This window comes from Rhamphochromis longiceps, linkage group LG16 (assembly GCF_057381845.1).
Source record: "Rhamphochromis longiceps isolate RC_006_pf linkage group LG16, R_longiceps_female_GT1.1, whole genome shotgun sequence".
NCBI classification, from domain to species: domain Eukaryota; kingdom Metazoa; phylum Chordata; class Actinopteri; order Cichliformes; family Cichlidae; genus Rhamphochromis; species Rhamphochromis longiceps.
Window position 1 is genome coordinate 27,480,562 of NC_140572.1, and position 20,993 is coordinate 27,501,554.

General features: G+C 39.9%; 1 protein-coding gene across 7 annotated transcripts in view; it reads right to left on the minus strand.

The window, feature by feature from the left end:
- map2 (microtubule-associated protein 2) overlaps positions 1 to 20,993 on the minus strand; it is a 93,099-nt gene that overhangs the window by 10,548 nt on the left and 61,558 nt on the right. For 4 of the 7 annotated variants that reach the window (XM_085385109.1, XM_085385111.1, XM_085385110.1 and 1 more), the window contains exons 6-15: positions 20,358 to 20,432; positions 18,160 to 18,375; positions 10,718 to 13,822; positions 10,378 to 10,620; positions 9,958 to 10,095; positions 8,538 to 8,599; positions 7,363 to 7,494; positions 7,020 to 7,161; positions 6,545 to 6,601; positions 6,091 to 6,398 (exon numbers count right to left, since the gene is read on the minus strand). In XM_085385109.1, coding sequence (XP_085241235.1) covers positions 6,091 to 6,398; positions 6,545 to 6,601; positions 7,020 to 7,161; positions 7,363 to 7,494; positions 8,538 to 8,599; positions 9,958 to 10,095; positions 10,378 to 10,620; positions 10,718 to 13,822; positions 18,160 to 18,375; positions 20,358 to 20,432 — 4,478 coding nt within the window. Of the gene's footprint in view, positions 1 to 554; positions 648 to 2,558; positions 2,694 to 6,090; positions 6,399 to 6,544; positions 6,602 to 7,019; positions 7,162 to 7,362; positions 7,495 to 8,537; positions 8,600 to 9,957; positions 10,096 to 10,377; positions 10,621 to 10,717; positions 13,823 to 14,957; positions 15,240 to 18,159; positions 18,376 to 20,357; positions 20,433 to 20,993 lie in introns of all 7 variants that reach the window. The other 3 variants (XM_085385113.1, XM_085385112.1, XM_085385114.1) reach the window with 2 other exon arrangements.

Sequence of the window (20,993 nt, forward strand, 5' to 3'; positions counted from 1 at the left end):
GCACTCCAGTGATGTTGCAGCTCTGAAATATGGCCAAACTGGTGGCAAGTGGCATCTTGGCAGCTGCACGCTTGACTTTTCTCAGTTCATGGGCAGTTATTTTGCGCCTTGGTTTTTCCACACGCTTCTTGCGACCCTGTTGACTATTTTGAATGAAACGCTTGATTGTTCGATGATCACGCTTCAGAAGCTTTGCAATTTTGAGACTGCTGCATCCCTCTGCAAGATATCTCACTATTTTTGACTTTTCTGAGCCTGTCAAGTCCTTCTTTTGACCCATTTTGCCAAAGGAAAGGACGTTGCCTAATAATTATGCACACCTGATATAGGGTGTTGATGTCATTAGACCACACCCCTTCTCATTACAGAGATGCACATCACCTAATATGCTTAATTGGTAGTAGGCTTTCGAGCCTATACAGCTTGGAGTAAGACAACATGCATGAAGAGGATGATGTGGACAAAATACTCATTTGCCTAATAATTCTGCACTCCCTGTATAAGGCATTCACCCATCCTCTTAATGAGGAAGGCAAAGCTTGAAGGGTACATACATTGGCTCCACGAGAAGAGTGCTTCAGATTATCCTTGGAGCTGCACTTTGACAGTGATGGGGTGAAGTCCTGCCTCTTGTTTAAAATATGAATCTATGGAAACATGCAGAGATATATGGACCTCTTAAATGGTAGATAGGAATGACTGTGTATTATCTTCGTATGCTTGATCGCACTGTCTAATACTCTAGGGACTACAGGATACTGATGATCAGCATACTGAAAAAGTGTCAGTGCACACATTTCTATTGTTCTGGAGCATGATTAATGCTTTAAAGAATGAGAAATCACAAGTTTGTGTTTTCTTTAACTGTTTTCTGTACCTCTTGCATTCATGTTGAAACAAATAGAGTTTTTCAATTTTCTTCCCATGAGTCATCAGTCTGCCAACCAGAGTATTTGTTTGACTTCTCTTTATGAAAAGTCTCAAGCCAACGCACATTTCTTCACATTTTCTTTCACTTTGAAGCCAGACTTTCTTGTAATGTTTAATGGTCCTGCGCAATAGTTCACCAGGCTTTCCAGAGATCTTTCATAGTTTTAATGAATAATTTCAGCATAAATAAGGCACCTCACGCAAGAGATGGACCCAGGTATTATCAACAAATAACAGACAACTTTTCAAAGAATAAATACATAAATGAACTGATAAATAAATACATGAATTAAATTGTCTCTTTAGGCTCTTTGTTACTAGCAGGCTGTCACAAAAACACATCTCAGCATGGTGTGTAGTGTGTTCTTAAAAAGTTTGAGGAAACTGCACAAGAAGAAGACTATTTGAACACATGAACAGTATCGGAAAGTCAAAATTCCACCAAAGACCTGACACATGACCCGAGAGATTCATTTGATCTTTCAGTTGATCCATCTACTGTTTACTGATTACTCATCAGAATTGGTCTCAATGAAAGGTTTGTTGCCAAGATGCCATTCATAAGGAAGAACATGATGAACACGATGAACCTATTGGTTAAAATAGTCAGTAGGTACAACAGTGAGTTTCTATAGCCATCTGTAAAACTTCTTAGAGGCTCCATCTTTGTTTGAGGCTAAATTTTTTCTTATTTCTTATTTAGCTGGTTGTCGGTTCTTGTGTATTATGGACAGAAAAGTATCTTAGCATTTTGATCCACAATGCCATAGCATCTGGAAAGCATTTGATTGGCAATGGCTTCCTTATCCAAAATGAAAACGATCCCAAACACAATGCCAATGCAATAAAAGCATAACAAAATAGAAAAACACACAATGAAACCCAATCAATCAGGGATTGGCCTCCCCAGAGTCCAGACCTCAACTTTATTGAAGCAATGTAGGATCATCTTGACAGAGATTAGAGCAAAAGGCAGCCAACATCAAAAGAGGAGCTTTGACTGTTCTTCAAGAAGCCTGGAGAACTATTCCTGAACACTACTGAAAGAAAGGTTGCCTTAGAGTTTAGGCTGTGTTGAAGAATAAAGGTGGGCATACCAAATGTTGACTTAGAATTGTACAAACTCAGTTTTTGTTTTTTATACTATATGTTTGCACACATTTCAGTAAATCATTGTACATATTTCCCAAATGAGGGGTGGCTTAAGACTTTTCCTCAGTACTGTACAATTTCAACATGATGATTACTAAAATATTAAGAAAAAAAAAAGAAAAATACTGCCTTTTGATTTTTTGATGTGACTGGTTCGATCCTATGTAAAGCAGCTACGCAAACACGTTCTGCTGCTGCTCTGTGCGATGGACTTTCTTCAGCACTTTAAAATTCAATAATCAATCAAAAGACAAAAGGCAGTGGCCACGTAATAATTAATTGGCTCTAAAATAGTTTTTTGTATTGTTAATATTAATGGCTCATTTGAATTTAAATTTAATCAATCAAATTACCTTTTCAAGATATTAATGAGTAAAATTACACATAGTAAATGCTTTCTTTTTAATTATTCCACTGGGACAAAGGTTTCCAGACTTTTTATTCAAAGTGCTATAATTAAAAGTGATAAGGTATACCAGCAGGTCCTGCGTCCAGGTCACGCTGTGTACCGCAGACAGACACAGAGTAACAGAGATGAGGCGCAGCACTGACTTCCAGATCAAAGAGGCCCTGCGTTTGGCCTCTGTTGGCCCATCTGGGTCCTTCTGTTTCTATGAGGACAGTCATTAGACAGGTCAGTAGCTGAGTATAGGCTTGCTATATTGCTGTGGGCTGGGGGAGGCTCACTACAGGAGCTGCTTATAGTAACACTATTTGGATCTTTGAGGGTGCTGTGAATATTAAGGTGAGGAGTACACTTCCATCATGTCATGTGACTACTGTCTATAAATATTTGCAACAATATAAATGCTGTCACACTAGTTTGGCTTTTTAATTTTCATTAAGTTTAAAAAAAGAGGTAAAATTATGCGCTATCTATAATTTTGTACTACTTCAGTGGTACAATAGTGACACTAGAGGACCATTTCAACAATGAATGTTTATAACACTGTACTGCAATAAAGGCTCCAGTTAAACAAATACTTTAATCAATCATTTGTTTCATTCAAATGTCCTAAAGTTTTCTATTTGTATTTCCATTTTTCTCTTATAATTAACACTCAATGATATTCTCAAGTTATTTGCTTTTGTTAAAAGAACCTTGGAGACATTAACAGGAGCATTAATGCAAGTGTTAAAGATCATTATATATGATAATTCTTTGCCAAGCTTCTCACTATATAGCAGCCAAGGCAGGTAAGCAGGTAAGAAAATAAATGGATGGATAGATTTGTAATTGTATAATTATAAATGCTTCTATTAATATGCATCAAGGTGTCTTTTAAATCTAAACTAAAATGTGAAGATTAATACAATTTGACCAATGTGTCAGTAGGCCCGACATATAGCCCGAAATTATAAAAAGTATCACTCTTTATAACTGCTGATAAATTAACATTTTAAAAAATAGAGATGAGACAGGAGAAATATCCTTTAACAATGTTATGGGTGTTGATGGTCCACCAGTGCGCACTCTGCAACTTCAAGATCTCAGCTGATCTGATCAGAGTCGAGCTGAGCGTTGAGTAATCCATGATTTGCTGTGATAATAAAACAATGACAAATAACTACACAAAACAAATGTTTTGTGTGGCTAAAAGAAATATTAAAGAACATATTTACAGTATATTAGCTTTTTAAATCACCAAATATCAGTACTGATATCAGTCATTATATTCAGTTTCATTTATGGGCATAAACATAGACCTCTGAACCTCAACAACTTATCAAACTACCACTGAAGACGAATAACGCACTGCATTAATCTATGCTGATTCCAAAAACAAAAGACTTTGTCTGAAGACAGCATGCTCATGTGTGAAACAAACACCTGTAATCAGAAGGAACAACTACACAATAAGGAGAATAATTCCCATTAAGGATCAGATATCTGTGCAAATTCAATAGATGCATTTGATAAATAGCCACGTCTATCTAACAGGGAGATAACCCCCTAGTCAATGTATCTGCTATCTGTGTTACAGATAAGAAATACACAAAAGCATGACGTATTCAAAATCACACACAAGCAAACTAACACACAGTGGAGCAAAATCCACACTGAAATATTGGCCAAGCACTTCCACATCCACAGTGAGTGATGTGACTGTATAATTGAGTATTTACATTGCAAACACTGATGAAGCTAGTTATGAACACTTTGACAAAGCATAAACAGTAATGCTGTACACATGCTAACCCCCCCCAGAGAAGCTCAAGCGTGTTTCTCCTGCAGATGACAGGCTGGCATTTGGAACATGATCCCTCCCTATTTTATGGCTGACTGCACAGAGCAGCTCAGAGGCCTGCTAAGTCATAAAGATGCCAGCCAAACACTTAGATTCCTAATCAGGTCATCAGCAAAGGCTTGTAGGAACTGATGGCTACAGACACATTGCTTCCTGGTGCAGTGCTGCCTTTGTGTTTCAGACTCGAGACATTTGTCAAAATGTAAGAAATGTACCCCGAGACACTGTGCTAATGCAGATTCTGTGCAGCAACAGAAAACAAGATTTGTAATTCTGATTTTGCTGAACTGCTGTCTTTGCTTTAGAGAGCCAGGAGGAACGCTTACGGGACAATACTGCTCAGAGTTCAGACTCTCGCTCAGGTGTCATAGTCATGTCATTTTCTGTTTACTGAAATCTCTAGATGGAGAACTGCTTGGTGGTGAGAAATCACAGGTAAAAATAAAGCTGACATAACATAAGCTAGCATTTACTGCTTTAAAATTGTAAAAAATGTATATATACATATTTTGAAATCATTCTTTAGACCTTTATCTCAGTGTTTATCTTTGGGATAAACTCACAATCAATCACAACAATGTTAAAATGACTTTTTAACCTGCCATCAGGTGGCAGTCTATATTAGTCTATATTAAACTCAGAGAAAAAGAGCCTCGGTCTACTGTGTTGATGGCAACAGATATATCAAACTGCTTTCATCCATCAGACACAGAGCAACATTTACAGCTCTTGAAGACAAATTTTTCTGCAATCTGATTAACGCAAGCATACTTTTACTTTCACTGACAGCAGCAACTGATATCTGAACTAATGCTTCACATAGAGACAACAGAGGAAGACAGCCACAAAATCAGACTGGGAACTGAAAATATCTAGAAGTGGTAAAGAACTGCTAAGCTGCTGTAGGTCTTGATTCACCATATAAATAGTTTAGATGATAAATCATATGTCCAATAGGTTTATATATCATTAAAATCAACATTATAAGTTGAAGTACATTTTAGGATAGTCTATCAGGTAAAGGAAAAGTTTAACACGCTACACTTTACATTGTATACATTGTAAATTTAACCAATGGACACGTGTAATTACGTGTGATTTTCCTTTTTTCTTATACAAAACATCATTATGTAATATTTTGTACTCTTTTTTTTTACGATGATGGATGGGCAAGATTATTCACGAGCTAGCAGCAGGCAAGGGAAACTAAAAGACTAAAGCAGGACTTTTAGCGAGGACCTAGAGACGGGAGGAAACATATGGGAAATAAGCATCTTAAAGCAGAAGAAAAAGACAGAAGATGTTAGACAAAACCTTATAATATTATTTATACGAGGAATGGTAAAGCAGACCTCATCACAGATCAGTGGTCTGTAAATATATTGTACAGATTTTTCTTGCAGATCCATATGAAACAGTTATTTGACTCAATTTTTTCCTCCTATTGAATGTTTTGTTGTTGCTTTATGGTTCAAAGGTCAAATCCTGAGTAAAATCTGCTAGGAGGCAAGCATTAAGTTTCTTTGCATGCTCAGTAAATCTACCTATATATACCTAATATACTTTTTATTTCTATTACATGTAACTTCCTGAAACAAAAATAAAATACATGGCAGCTTCTGTCTCTGAGATCAGTGCAGAAGGGAGAGGTAGGAAAAAAGGAAACTACAATAAGCAGTAAAACCAAATGTGAAGATGGAAGAAAATTAGCAAGCAGTTAAAAAAAGCTGCAGATTTCTGGACAAAGTAAAAGTGTTACCTGTCCTCCTTTAGGCTGATACTTGATATTCTCTGTGGAGCCAATCTTAGACTTGATATTCTTGAAGTCAGGGAGTGGCTGGTTGATAATACGGAGCTGCTTGGGTGTTGTTGCAGGTGACTTGGGTGGGGTACGGACCACAGCCACCTTCCTCTCCTGACAAATCAGACTGAGGGAGCGTGGGGTCCCGGGGGTCCTCGAAGATGATGAGTAACTGGGAGGAGTTCCTGGGGTGATGGCTGTTGAGCCAGGGGTGCGTGGGGTGGAGTGGCCACTGCGAGCTGAACGTGAGCGCACTGATTCTGTAACTGGTAAGATGACAAATACAGGTGATGGAGGTGGAGGTGAAGACAAGCTGCAATTCCTTTTATTCCAAATATTTTGAGTCCACAGCACAAAATTACAAAATGCTCTTAATTTATATCTAGAAATAGTAGAAATAGTCTGTAATTACCTGTCATGCTAGGAGCTCGCCCTGTCCTGTGTTCTGCCCTCATCTCAGTGCGAAATGCTGGAGAAAGGGAAAAATCAAAAGTTTTGGATTTAGTGATGGAGAATGAAGAAAAAGAGGAGTTTTAGTGCACGCTAATAGTCCAACATAACATTTTGGCTTTGTAATAAAAGTAAATTAAGTATTAATATAAAAAAACAAATGTTAAAGATGCCAGAAGACAGACAGAAATAGAGCGAGTATGCAAAAATCACTCATTAGCAGATGTCAGCTGGGACTTCTTAAAATAATCAAGCATAAGGCCTTATGAGTGTGCTTTTCACTTTCTAGAAATATTTTTCTAAAATTGATCAACAGTAGTAAAGACTGAATTAGTAGCATTTATCGCACACTGGAGGCTATCAAGAGTTTCGTTTTAGACAACCTAACGTAAACTAAATGCTGATACTTTGTACAGTTTAGGGGAACTGGACCCTACATGTGGGCCTGCGAGGAGCCGTAGAGCCAGAGCTAGTGATAGAGGTAGAGCTCTCTTCATGGTCATGGGGCCCACGGCGACTCATAAATGAGGTGTGGCGTGGCACTGAAGACCTCTTCTCTGGGCTCCGTGACCCACCATCCTGTTGGAAAGCATACAGGGAGCGCATTGTTAGGCCAGTCAGGCAGACTGAGGTTTATCTTTTTAATTCAATGTGAAACAACAGATATCGTTTGCAAGCAATATTACAAAATTAAAGCAAATAATATTCATGTTTGCATGAAAACATGTATGAAATTTCCAGGACTTGTGCAGGAACCCTGTCACTCTTCCATCCACCTACCTTAGCTATTTGTTTCTGTAATTCTGTGGAGCCCTGAGGCTCTGCTGAGGATGGACGAGGTCTATCTAGCGAGGCAGCCGCTCTGGATATGAAGGTGGGGATCTTTGTAAACGGTAAATGATGGGCATGGCACTGAGATGGTACAACAAAGAGGCGTGGTTGGTGAGGCGCATGAAAACAAAATAAAGAACACAGGATGACAAAAAGTGGTGAAAATACCACTGCTACAACATGCATCATGAATGCACATGATCTCATGAATCATGTGGAACAATTTACTATGTAATCTATTAAAGCAGCTCCTCTTGCACATTCATTTTAGTAAGAAACTGAAAACTCATGGGACATGAAAATATCAAACAAATAAACAAAACTTAAGAACGTGAGGGATACTCTTCATCATGCCCATGCAACAGCTACACTGCAGAGCATGGTATTAGAAGACACTTTCAGTATGCTGTGATGACATGACATTTAGGAAATATAGAAAGCATGTTCTTTTAGACACAATAACTGTCATTACCATGGCGGAGGAGTGAAATGGAGTCACGACCACAGGCACTGGAGAAATGTCACAGGTTGGTTCAACACCCACTCAGCAAAATAAACACTCCAAATGCGTCTGTCTTCACTACTTGTGCAAAAACCCATTAAAATATGCCAAGAAGAGGAAACATTTTACAAAATGTAACCACCATTAATAATTTTCTTCATGAAATATGAACAAAAAACTAATGCAACACCTGCCCGTGTTAGTGTGTAGATGGAAGGACAAAGCATTTGCGTTATCTGGATGTGATGTGTTATTGTGTTAATGTCTTTTGAGACCTTTTTTTTTTGAACTCCGCAAGTCACCCTAGGAAATAACATCATTTTAATGATTCTACTGATAATTGTTTTTTCAAAATTACCGAGATGCTTTTTGTTTCAGATCCTGCAGAAGTCAAGATGTGTATTAGCGGTTTCATATTAATAGCAAAAAAGCAAAAGTTTCAAATATGTTGCACCAAAAAAAGGTTCTGCCTGTTTATAGTGTTCAGTATCCATTGAGTTTCTCTATGCCTATAATTTAATTGTTCATTCATGCTGACTGCCAGCAGAGTTTTCTTGGAATCTCTCTCAGTGTTTTTTGTGCCAGAGGTCGTGCCATTGTTAGGTTTGTTGAGTATACTTACCGATGCTCTGTCACGAGACTGTCTGGCAACGCTGAGAGGCTGACGACTGTCAGGTAGGACCTCTGAGGGACGGAGACAGACAGACAGAGAAGTTCAGGGAAACAAAAATACTTCAGAAGAATTTGTGCGTTAACCTTCGTACATTGAAGGAGAAGGAGTTAGGGCTCTCTAAATGCCCTACTTTGGAGGATTACCCCCATATTTATATCCTTGCAAGAATATGTTCCCATTACATAAAATGTAAAAAATTACAGACATCCAACTTTGCATTCTTAAATGTGGCATGGTAAGCGATATGCCAAATTCAATGTTCTATAGGAGCTGGATGTTTCTCTCTTGACAGCTTTGTTCTGCAAAGATTTGGCAAGATATCACACAGAATGGGGGATTTTGTATTATGTAAGGCAACCTTGGAAAAAAAAAAAATCTAATTGGGGCATTGCAGCAGTATACTGAGCTTTCCTCATCACTGACACAGAATTCAGTCCGTCAGGGGAAAATGGAGAGCAAACTGCCTCTGGGTCAGAGCAGCATTAGCAAACCTAGTAATAAGTTAAAGGGTGGCTGTCACTTAGCAAAGTCTGTCTACCATCCGGAAGGTCAGTGGTTCAATCTCTGGTACCTCTGGTCTTCATATTGACGTGTCCTTGGGCAAGATGCTGAGGCCCCCATATTCCCCCCGATGCATTGATCGTAGTGACAGTGTGTGTGTAATAGAAAATGCTTCAAGGCATAGACTATATTAAAGTAGCTTGTAGTAAAAAGTGCTTTCAGTACTCAGAGTGGAAAAGTGCTTTTAGCACCACGGAGAAGATACCACAAGTTGGAAATGGCTAAACTGGATATGTAATTTAAAAGACCATCGAGGTTGTGAAGGTCTATAGTTTCTTTACTGACAAGATTCATTATTGTGACAAGTCAGCTGGACACCAGCAGCTGACAGAGAACCTAGATACAAACTGCAAAAAAAGATTTTATGAAGGAAAGATGTATTCATAAAGAATAACATCTTTATGAATGTGTTAGGAATTAAAGTATTATTTAAGTTAACAATACTGTAGTTAAGGGAAGTGTGCTGTGCCTTCTTAGACACATGTATATATGAGCATAGGTGTAAGCACAAACAAATGCTTAAAACAGAGAACACAAGTGAGACAGTATTTGTTAGCTCGGAGAACGAACAAAAAACACAAAAAAAGCAAAAAATACACAAATGAATCCAAAGAAAATATTAATGAAAGTCAATCTTTATTATGATGAAACACAAAATAAATGCATTTGAAAACAAATGACTAACAAAACTAATAACATTAAACAACCAATAAAACAAAAATGAAGCGGAGGCGAGACAGGGAATGCTGTTGCGGTGACTGTCCTGCAGCAAGCACCAGCTGTGTGACAGACCAAGGCAACGTGTCACCTGTGGTTATTCTCCTGGGGCAGGAGTGGTGCTGGATAGGACGGGTCTGGCGGACTGCTGCTTTCCCCGCAGTCCTCTTGGACGGGGATTGAGTCCGAGTCTCCATTTTTTTGGCCAGGTCAGCCTTCTTTATCACTGCTGCATTATCGGAGAAAAGAGGACCAGTGACAACAGCAGAGGAGTGCAACCACAGACAGAGACAGTCGTGTTATAATACGGAAAACACCACAGAAAGCCTGTGTACGGTTCATGCATACTGAATATTAGCTATCTATTCAATAAGAAAGCCTGCATACAAAACAGTCAGATACACAGAGTGCTGTGTTTGAGGAGCAGCTGACTTGAACATTATTTAACAATGATTATTGCTTCAGTTATTGACTTTATTTTACATACGACGAAAAATAAAATTACAATAACCTTTTTTCTTCTTGAGTTCCTCTTTGGGGATGTAGGCAGGTTCTTTGCGGGTAGGTTTGCGTTCTGGAGTCGAGATTCGTCCCTTAGGCCGCCCCCCCTTAGTCTTGGCTTTAACAGGCTTTTCCTGTTTCTCTGTCTTCCACTGTTGTGCCAGTTTGTTCTGGACCACAGCAGGTTTTTTGACCGGACTAGACATCTTGGGCAAAGGCTCAGTGTGCTCCGTTACCATACTCTTATCGTCATCTGCAGTGTGGAAAATAGGGCATGAGACTTTATTCAGTTTGTGTATTTGAAGCTGACAAGAGGGAATAAAAAGAAGAACCAAAAAAGGTGATCTCACCTTGAGTGTCAACCCAGGAGCTGTCCAGAATGGAGTCATCCATTGTGGTTTCATCTCTATCATAGCTTTCTGTTGGTCCTTCTGTTTCTATGGTCTGAGCCTCCCTCTCAGGGGAGCCGGGAATTTCAGGAACATCTCCCATTTCCTCTAAACTGGCAGCCTCTATGTCCGCTTCCTGAGCCAGCTCCACAGACTCTTCTTCCTCTTCTTCTTCTTCTTTCTGGGCAGCAATGCAAACTGCTTCGGCCTCAGGTGGGGCAGAGAAACGAACGCTGTGGCCCGGCTCTTCGGCTTCATCAATGGTTTGGACCACAGTAATGAAATCATCTTCAACTGTCACCACAGACTCAATGGCAGCATGAGCCTCGGGTATTTCCTTCGTCACGTCGCCTTTGTCCTTCATCTTCTCAACCTCAGCAGGCTTTATTGCATCAGCTTCTTTTTGTCTTGCATCCACTTCAGGCTGGTCTGCAACTTTTGTGTTCATCTCTTCTTCCTTCTCACGCTCTTCCTTTTCTTTCAGCTGCCTTTCTATTGTTTCTTTCTCTTCCTTCTCTCTCAACTCCTTCTCTATTCTTTCTTTTTCCAGCCTTTCTTTCCTTTCTCTCTCCTCTTGTTCCATCTTTTCCCTCTCTTCTCTTTCTTTTCTCTCCCTTTCTTCCTTTTCCTTCTTTTCTCTCTCCTCTCTCTCTTGCTTTTCTTTCAACTCCTTTTCTTCTTTCTCTTTCTTTTCTTTCAATTCCCTCTCCTCTCTTTCTTTCTGCTCTTTTTCTTGTTTTTCTTTCAACTCTTGCTCCTCTTTCGCTTTCTTCTCTTTCTCTTGCTTTTCTTTCAACTCCCTCTCCTCTCTCTCACGCTGCTCTCTTTCTTGTTTTTCTTTCAACTCTCGCTCCTCTTTTTCTTTCTGCTCTCTCTCTTGCTTTTCTTTCAACTCCCTCTCTTCTTTCTCCAATTTCTCCCTCATCTCCTGCTCTTTCTGTTCTTTCTCCTTCCTTTCTGTTTCTTCCTTCAATATCCTCTCTGCCTCTTCTTTCTCTCTCCTTTTCTGCTCTTCCCTCTCTTCCATTTCTTGTTCTTTCTTTTCTGCCTCTTCCTTGATTTTCTTTTCTTCCTCCTCTTTAAGTTTCTTCTCGACTGCTTCTTTCTCTTGCTCTGCCTTCATTTTCTTTTCTGGATCTTCTCTCTCATCTTTGTTTATGCCTAACACAGGTGAAGCTGATCTTTTCGGGGAGCCATACATTTCTCTTTGTTTAAGTTTGGAGGGTGAGAGCACTGGGGAGAGCAGCTTGTCATCATCGATATTGCTCTCCACAGATGAGGCAGATGAAGTTTTAACAGGCCTGGCAATTCGGTCCTTGGCCACACCAGTCAGCTGGTACACATCTTCAGCATCCACTTCCTCATAGGCTTCCTGATGCACCAGCTTCACCTTCTCTCGAAGCTCCTGCAGCTCTCGCTCCTCCTCCAAACTGAGAGGCCTGTCCTCCATCTCCAGTTTCCGGATCTGCCTCTCATAGTCAGCAATCTCAGTTTCTGACGCTGAGCCTTCACCGCTGGCTTGCCGTTCAGTCTCGCTCACTGACCTCCCACCTTCCTCCAGTGTCACAGTGACAGTTGGTGTCACAAAAGGCTCACAGGGCTGAGCAAGTGGTGTCTCGCTTACAGGGGTAATCATCTGATCATCTTCTTTGTTCTTTTTATTTTCTTCAGCTGAATCTTTTCTCTCTTCTTCTTTCTGGTCTTTTTCTTCAGCTGCATCAGCAACTCCTGATGGCTGTGTCTTATCCTCCAAAGACACATCTCTGACTGCTAATTTTCTTGCCTGCTCAGCTACCTTTTCCTCCAGGACAGACGGGGTGAAGACTTGTGCAGAAGTGTCTGTAGGGCTGAACACATCTGCAGGGGACGGCATGGGCCCTGAATATTCACTAAAAACACAATAACCCATCTCTTCCAGCTGGCTGTCACTCTTTCTAGCTCCAGGACTCTGTTCCCCTGAAATTAGGCTAGCCAGTGGGTCATAATTTAAGGCAGAAGAATCAGATTGAATCGACTTCCTCCGAATGATTTCTGGGTCACTGTTTTCTGATTGCAGTCCCGAACGGTTACCAGCAAGGTCAAGCATTTCGGGCAAGTCTTGTGCCATTACTGTGCCATTTTTATATGTATTCTTGGGAGGCTCAGGGGATTCTGGAGATTCCGGTTCAGGACTAGGTTTTGGAGGCTGCTCTGTGATCCTTGGAGGAGATGAGGAGTCTGAAGTAATGGAAGCTGCCGTCTCAAGTATGAGTGGAGGGAAAGATGGTGGCTTATCTGCAGATGGTGTGGTAACTGGAAGGTAGTCTGCTGAGTCATCTAAGCTTCCACTGGTATATGACATGATATCTGTGGCCAGTGGGGAGAAGTTTCTTTGTCTACCTTGGCCACTTTGATCCATTGCTCCTATGGTGATGTTAAGTGAGTAACTCCTCTGCTCTAAGGCAAGTTTACCTGGGGAAAGCCTGCAGTCATTACTCCTGTCAGGAACTGTAAATACCCTAGTGTCTTCTGTTGTACTTTTTTTAGCTTCAGGTTTATCTTGAGCTTCAGCAAGTGTGCTGTAGCTGATCTCAGGAGAACTGGTATCATCAGTACTCTGCTTTTCACCAGCTCTACTCAGTTCGTAATAACCCTCACCTTTACTGTGAGGACCTTCACTAACCTCCATGGCTGATGTTTCAAAATAGGCTGACATCCCAGATCTGTCTTTTGTGTCACTTGTTGAGTCTCCTCCTTGAACTTTGGCTCCCACTGATGTGAAATCAGCAGGAGAGCTGATGCTGCTGAACTCTACCAGCTCCACTGATGGCTGCTTCTCTGACACTGTAATCGGCTCACCATATGTAGGCTGAAGTGTGAGCGATCTGACGGGTTCCTTGGCTTGACTTTGAACATCTGGGGGTACAAAGGATGGCATATCCATGGTGGGACTCTCTGGTACAACTCGTTCACCAGCAAAGAACCCTTGGATCTGGGGCTCATAAAACTCCTCTGGGCGTTTCTCTGATCCAATGCTGTCAGGGCTCATGGATCCACTGTCCTGCTTGTCTGTCTCCATCTTCAAAGCTGAAAGGATATCTGTAAGTTGGCTGTTCGATCATTACAGAAATGCATTGTTTTAGCATGCTGTGAATGAGATATCTATTAAGCCAGGGTCTGGAAAAGCTATGACAAAAACAGGCAAAGCTCTCCTCAGAAACTTACAGCACAATGGTACGGCCATCAATGAAGAAGTACGGCGAGATTACGCGGTCCACCAAGTCACAGATGGATGATAAAATGGGATGGTGGCGTGACGGAAATCAGCATGAGGCAACTGTGATGTTGCTTTATGGGAAACAAGCAATAACAGATGGGAGAAATATCCATGCTGACCTTCAAAACCATCAGATACCAAGTGAAATAACATTTCTGTCATTCAGTAAAATGAAGTGTTTAGTCAGTTTGTCAAGTTTAAAGCTTTTAATATTTAAATAGTTTTCACTATTGTGAAAAATCTAGGGTTTAAATGTTCAGATGTCAGTTTATTAGCACAATCATGGAAGAACTTTACTGGTAAATGACAGATAAATGCTATATGCTGTCACCAGCTAAAGGTGACAAAAACAACCCAAAAAAGAGAAATAATTAGGAATTAAGCTGATACAGAAATGCATTTGATGAGATGGTTTTACCAACAACTGCACCACACTGAACATGAGACAGCCAACACAAAATCCCCTGCAAACTCTGTACTCAGATTCATGATACCAATGATTTATGCACGTGTTGCAGGAATGAATCATGGCTACAAAACTGCGCACAGCACTGGCATACCAGCACTAGGCAATGTATAAACACAATGAAAAATCTGGAAGCTTATAGCAGGTGGAAAAAATAAAACCAGCAACCGTCACGATTAGCATCACTTCACTTCATCATACCACTACGAAAACGGCCGGCCCCGAAAACCACAGCAAGTAAAAGAAAATATAAGCAAAAATACACAATAAAACCAGGTTAAGTTAAAACAATGTGGCTTTTTTTCACCAACAAGCCTGTGTTGCCTTGCAGCCGCAGCAGAGCGCAGGGAGGATTACTTGCCATTCCACTTGAATTATAATGCTTATAAGTTATACATTTCCTTTGTACACATCTTGCGTTCTTATACAGTGGGCAATGCAGGAACATGCAGGCAGGGAGAGCAGAGGGCAGGACACACCTGTCTCCGGGCTCTCCTCACCCTCTGCTTCCTCCTCCTCTCTGTCCATAGAGCTCTCTGCAGTAGCACTAGCTGCCTCAGCCGGCTCCAGGTCTAGATCCTGGGCCTCGTCTATGGCCTCTGCCTGCTCTAAGGGCTCAGCTTGGGGGCTGTCCAGCTCGGGCTCTTCCCCACTCCACTGCTGCTCATCAAGAGCTGCCTCGGACTCTGCTGCCTCTGCACTCTCCTCCTCATCTTCCACCTCCTCCTCGTATTCAGCTGTAAGAGCCTCCATGGTCTCTTCTTCCCGAGAACAGGGTGAAAGGGGGACACATTAAGACTACAGGCAACACAGACTTGGGTTATGTGCGAACACAACTTATGACGGGACACTTTCAGCTCTAGGGAAAGATGGCCTAAAATATTTATTTGTTCACACATATATGTACATTACACATACAGTACAGACTGCTGTTATTTATGCATTTTTTGTTTTCTTTTTATCATATTAGAAGAATATGTTTTTTCCCCCCAAATATCTGTCTTTTTAAAATATTTTTTCCAGTCCATAAGCAAATCCTTAACAGATACTGACCTTTGATCTTTTACGACTAAGGTCAGTTGTTTAGTGGTAAAGATAACAGGAAACAACACTTCATGGCTTTACACTGCATGGACAGGATACTATATATGCAAGTAAATGAAGGAACATTGTATTCATTTGAGTGAAAGGAGAGTTAGCTGCAGATCCACCGTGACAATGTCGCATCTTTCTAAGGATTTGCAGCTGATCGTAGGGCTGCTCAATTAATCGAATTTTAATCACGATTACGATCTGGGCTTTCAACGATCATTAAAAATGACTGAGCCGATTATTAGCCCCTCCCTCATTTATCCGCGACACCTTAAAGGCCGGTCCGTGAAAATATTGTCGGGCATAAACCGTCCGTGGCGCAAAAAAGGGTGGAGACCGCTGATTAAGAGGACCCGAGGGAAGCTCGGAAAGCTAAGCAGAAGTTATTTGGAGAGGAGAGTGACTGCCGTTGGTTGAAAAGAGAGGTAAAAAAAAACTTCAGTGGTGTTGCACACTATTTTATATTATTTTTTAAAGTCATTGTTAACCCTTTAAAGCCGGTCAGAGCAGCACGCTCCGTTTTGTGTAACTATTTTTAAATCCCTTTAGAACCTGAACCGTGTAAGCTAGCGCAATAATTTGTTTTGCATATGAAACCGGAGGAGTTGTACTTACATCTTATGCCATCAGCTTGTCCTCAGTCACGGTTTCGTTCCACATATAGCTTTGCAAAAATTGCATAAAAAGCGCTTGCAGGAACAAAAGCATAATATTCCAGAAACACGCTTTGCCGTTCCTATCAGCTGTTCGTAACACTTCCCACAGTGAAATGATGCACATGCTGTTTTCTTTGCAAATTTGCATCATAGGATTGTTTTTTGTTTTTCCTGCAGTATATAAAAATTGCTGTATCTCCAAAATAAAACTATGAAGACACTCAAAATAAATTTCCTGTTGTTGTAAACTATTTTTTGCAACTTTATTGTATTTAAAGTTTTGAGGGATAAACCTCTTGAATTTCTCCAAGTAGAAATATATGTAAACAAAACAAAAGCGATTTTCTATTTTTTTTGTAGTTTATTGCACTTTTTTGCAATTTATGTAATTACTATGGACTTAATGCATACATATTATTAAAATATGGGCTATAACAGTTGTATTGATGTATAGCAACTTGAAATGCTCCCACAAATGGCACTACAACATGTAAAAAAAATAATAATATAAGCTCTGGTGGACTTGGTTCTATAGTAGGTCTTAAAGGGTTAAATAAATATCGTCAAATAATCGTGATCTCAATTTCAGTGAAAATAATCGTGATTATCATTTTTGCCATAATCGAGCAGCCCTAGCTGATCGTACAAAGTGGTTGCTAATAGTCATTAAATATGATCATTTACATTAGTTTACACTAACTAGAAGTTAATAAATGTCTTCAGTATTACACAAATGTTAAGTTCAGCTGAGATCTGTGATTCCAAACAACGACAGTAAAATATGTCCTGTAAGATAACTTCTGAATCCCTAAGCTATGGGAGTCAAGAGTTCTGGCTTTTCATTTCATTTTAATTTAATATCTCTGGAGAAAGAACTTTCTTTCCTGCACTCTTTTGAGCAAGAAAAAAAAAATCAGCAGCATCAGGAAAGTTTAATAACTGAGACAAGTTGAATCGGTTCGAGATGGGCTCTTGGTTTCTCTATATTACTTTTTTTGTATATTACTGGATAGGGATTTGGATTCTGCCATTAGATTTCCAAAGATTTATTATGCTATTTTTACAGCACCTTCACAGCATTACAGTCATACTAGACTTTACACTTATTTTGTGCTGAATGACTGACAAACTTGTTAAAAAATGCCAAAAAAAACATGAAAAATCAGCTGATTATTTTTAGATTGGTTTGCTTTTTTAAAAGGTTATTTATTATGCTTACTGATGACCCCGAATAACAAGAACAAATGAATGGAATGATTTTTTTTAATAACAGAGTTGATAATGGGTGTTTATTAAAAAGGCAGAAGGGCCTCATAAGACTGCATGTGCATGACGTCCACATTTCTGAACCACAAATGTGGGTGAATATGTCTGAACTGAAAGTCTTCCTTGTTGCCACAGTGAGAGTGTAAAGGTAGGTACGGATGAGTGTAGAGGGTCTGACATAGCACAGTATGGTTTAGGGGATGAGAAGTAGTCTGGAGAAAAGAACCAAAATACATCTCTGGGTCTCCAAGACATCTATGAAAGGCTTATGGTCATGTTCCACAAGTCGGACTTGCACGATGGTCTGACTGATGAGCGAATGGCAATAAAACACTGTTATTTATATAACTACTTTGAACCGTCACTACTATGTGTTAGAGTTAACAGCATGGCAAACACGGATAGCAATGGGCTTGGGTAAAAGAAATTTAAAACAGAAGAGAAATATGGCTGTTAAATTAATATGCTGTTTTGATTGAATAACCAACACAAGGACACACAAACGCACACAAAGACAGACGAAGAGACGAGCTGACGGACGGAGAGACGGAAAGACGAAAGGAGAGAGGAATGGGGGAAGGGAGTCAAATCACAAGAGAAGAGAGGAAAGAAAGAGAAAGGAGATGGAGGGAGTGGGGATGGCAAAGAGGAACCATGCGTGGTTCACCTTCAATCTGTCTAAAGGCCACGGCTTGCCCTGTGGGGCGAGAGCCCGAGTGCGTCCACTCTGGGCTGAACAATGGGTGCTCATAGTACTCCTCTTCGGAGTGGTAGGGGTCGTCCTCGGGCACGGAAACTGAGATGGAGGGGGCGAGGAACTTGCACCTCTCACGAGAATTTTGGAAGCGGCGGAGAGGGCCCGCCTCCTCCTCATCCCCTACATCTACAAACAAGACAGACACAAGGAGAAGAACTGCAGGGAAATCTGGACACGCAGACTGAAAGAGAGAGTGAAAAGGATGGAGAAAAAAAGATAAAGGAAAAGGGAGAAGAAAGCAAAAAACTGGAAAAAAAACCACCAAAGAATGGCCATCTTAAAAGTGACTTAACATGCAATTAAAGATTTTTTTTCTATAAGGAGCTTTGGTCCAAACTTTTTCCATTTGGTCTTGACTTTATTATTTCATCAGCCAGTTCAACTGAACAGCAGTCACTTTGCACATGTAACTTTTTGAGACTGGTCAAACGGCAGAATTAAACTTTATAGATATGACCAGGAAAATATATTCTGCATTTATTGTATCGTTATTGATTTAGCTACTACTGATACTAGACTGAACAGAACTGAAAGCAGAACAAATATGGGCCCAGCTATGGTCCTTTAACTTTTATGAAATGCTAAGTAACCAGCAAGTTCAAAACAATTTTTGCCTGACTATTTAAGATGGACATTTTTTGCAGTGAAAAGAGAGATAAAGCTTGAAGAGAAACCGACAAAAGAAACAGAAAGAGTCAGCAGAGAGGGGAATGCCAAAGAAGAAGAAGAGAAAACTTGTTTGAGAGCAAGAGAGACGTAACACACAGAGGACAATGACAAACAGACAGTGACAAGCAACTCAAGATAACAAAGCTTTGGGGGCCAGCCATTCTTTGAGAGCAACAAAACGGGCATATTGTATCATTTGTGAAAGATATCTGCTTCACATATGAATGATTCAACCAAAAATAAAATACATACAACATTAAAAATAAACAGCTACAACAGTTATAGCACTAATACAGCAGAAGTCGCTAACAAACCTGTAATGTTTTGTGGGGGTTTTAAAAGCCACAGTGAGAACAAACCTCAACACTAATACAAACTACTCAGTCCTGTAAAACACTCCACCTACAGTAAGGAACCTACATCCCAACAGCTTTACAGCTGTTTGTCATGAGCACACAACACATAACAACACATGTCACAAGGCTTTGCAGCTCCTAACCTTATTTCTTTTAGTTTTAGTTTTATAGCCCAGTCACTGCTTAAAAAATTCGATCAAACATAAATAATCAAACTTTATCACAGCTCTAACTGGGATGTTCAAAATCACAGGATAAATCTACACTGTGTGATTCAGAAAATGTAAATTAAATATAAAGTATTTTATGTGTGCAAACGGCATTCATCATCTTCCAGTCTCAAGAGGCAAGCTATACTAAATTATGTAACTAGATTGCATTTCTACATTGGGAGGGGCTTTTTTAATACCCAATTTATTGGCTTTTCTACACCTTGCTGCAGCTTTCTTAGTCCTTAAATGTATAATTTGTATAAACAGAGCTAGATCTCTGTCACCTATAGCCACAGCCAAAGACACAGGGTACAATGACCAAAAAACGCAACACAATGATTAGACAGGCAAAACTGAAGACATAACTCAAGTAAAATCACAAACAACAAGAAATCAGAGGGTTACCTAAATTGGCTGTCATATTAGTGTGTAGAAGACAGTGAAATGAAGAGGTTAGAAAAGGAAATGGATGGAAAGGATGACAAAAAGAGTGCACTTAGTAGAGGTGGAGTGTTCATGCATGTTATTGCGTCTTTGTCAGGATAAATGGGGATCATAATGAAGATATTCATTTTATCTGTTTCAGGCATACAATGATGACACATATGCAGTATTCCAAAAGAAATGGATGACAGGAAAAAAGGAGAAGATGTTTCTGCTTATAGCAGCTTAAGTAGATTTTCTGAACGTTTATCAACGTGTGGTTCATGCCCTTTAGGCAGGGCGTGTCCGGAGAGGTGGGGCACTTCCAGTGCAAGCATACACCAAGGCCCAAGTCTTGGTGGTCATAAAGCATCAGAAGCCACAGTCAAAAGAAGAAGTCTCTCTCTTTAAGAGACATACCGAGTATGTATTTATATTCTTGGCCTACCTTGTTCTAGAGGTCCAAAGTGCTCTGCAGCAGGTGAGGGGGGAGGCGAGGGAGGCAAATTGGTGGTGTCTTCAACTAGAAAGTGTGACAGAGATAAAAGACTGAAGTTATTAAAAAAAATAAATCACATATTATAAAGGATACTTTCCACTAGCAGAAAACACTTCTTGCAAGGTAACATGCCAAGCATATATATGTATAGCAAGGTATTGCAAGGCTGAAAACTGCTAATTTCCATTTTCACATGCATTTTTACAAGCAAAAAAAAAAAAAAAAAAAAAAAAAAAAAAAAAAAAAAAGAGTAAAACATGGAGTACAGGTGCAGAATCCTGTAAAAAAGTGCTGTGAATAAGCAATAGCTTTGTATTTTTCTGTTTAAATAGCAGAAAAAGAAAGGCACTGCTAAATATGAACTCTGGCCATCCAATCGGTACCACATCTGGCAGCCAAACAGGATTGCTGTCCAACCATTGCTTAAATCATCAGTTAATACCAGTGAGTGCATATTCCCTGTTATTTTTAGTTTCAGTGTCAGTTGCTCACAGTTTTCACTGCAGCAGTAATTAGAAACAATTTAGTCTTTTTTTTTTTAAATCACAGTTATAAACTGCACAGATCATATATCCTTTCTGTACA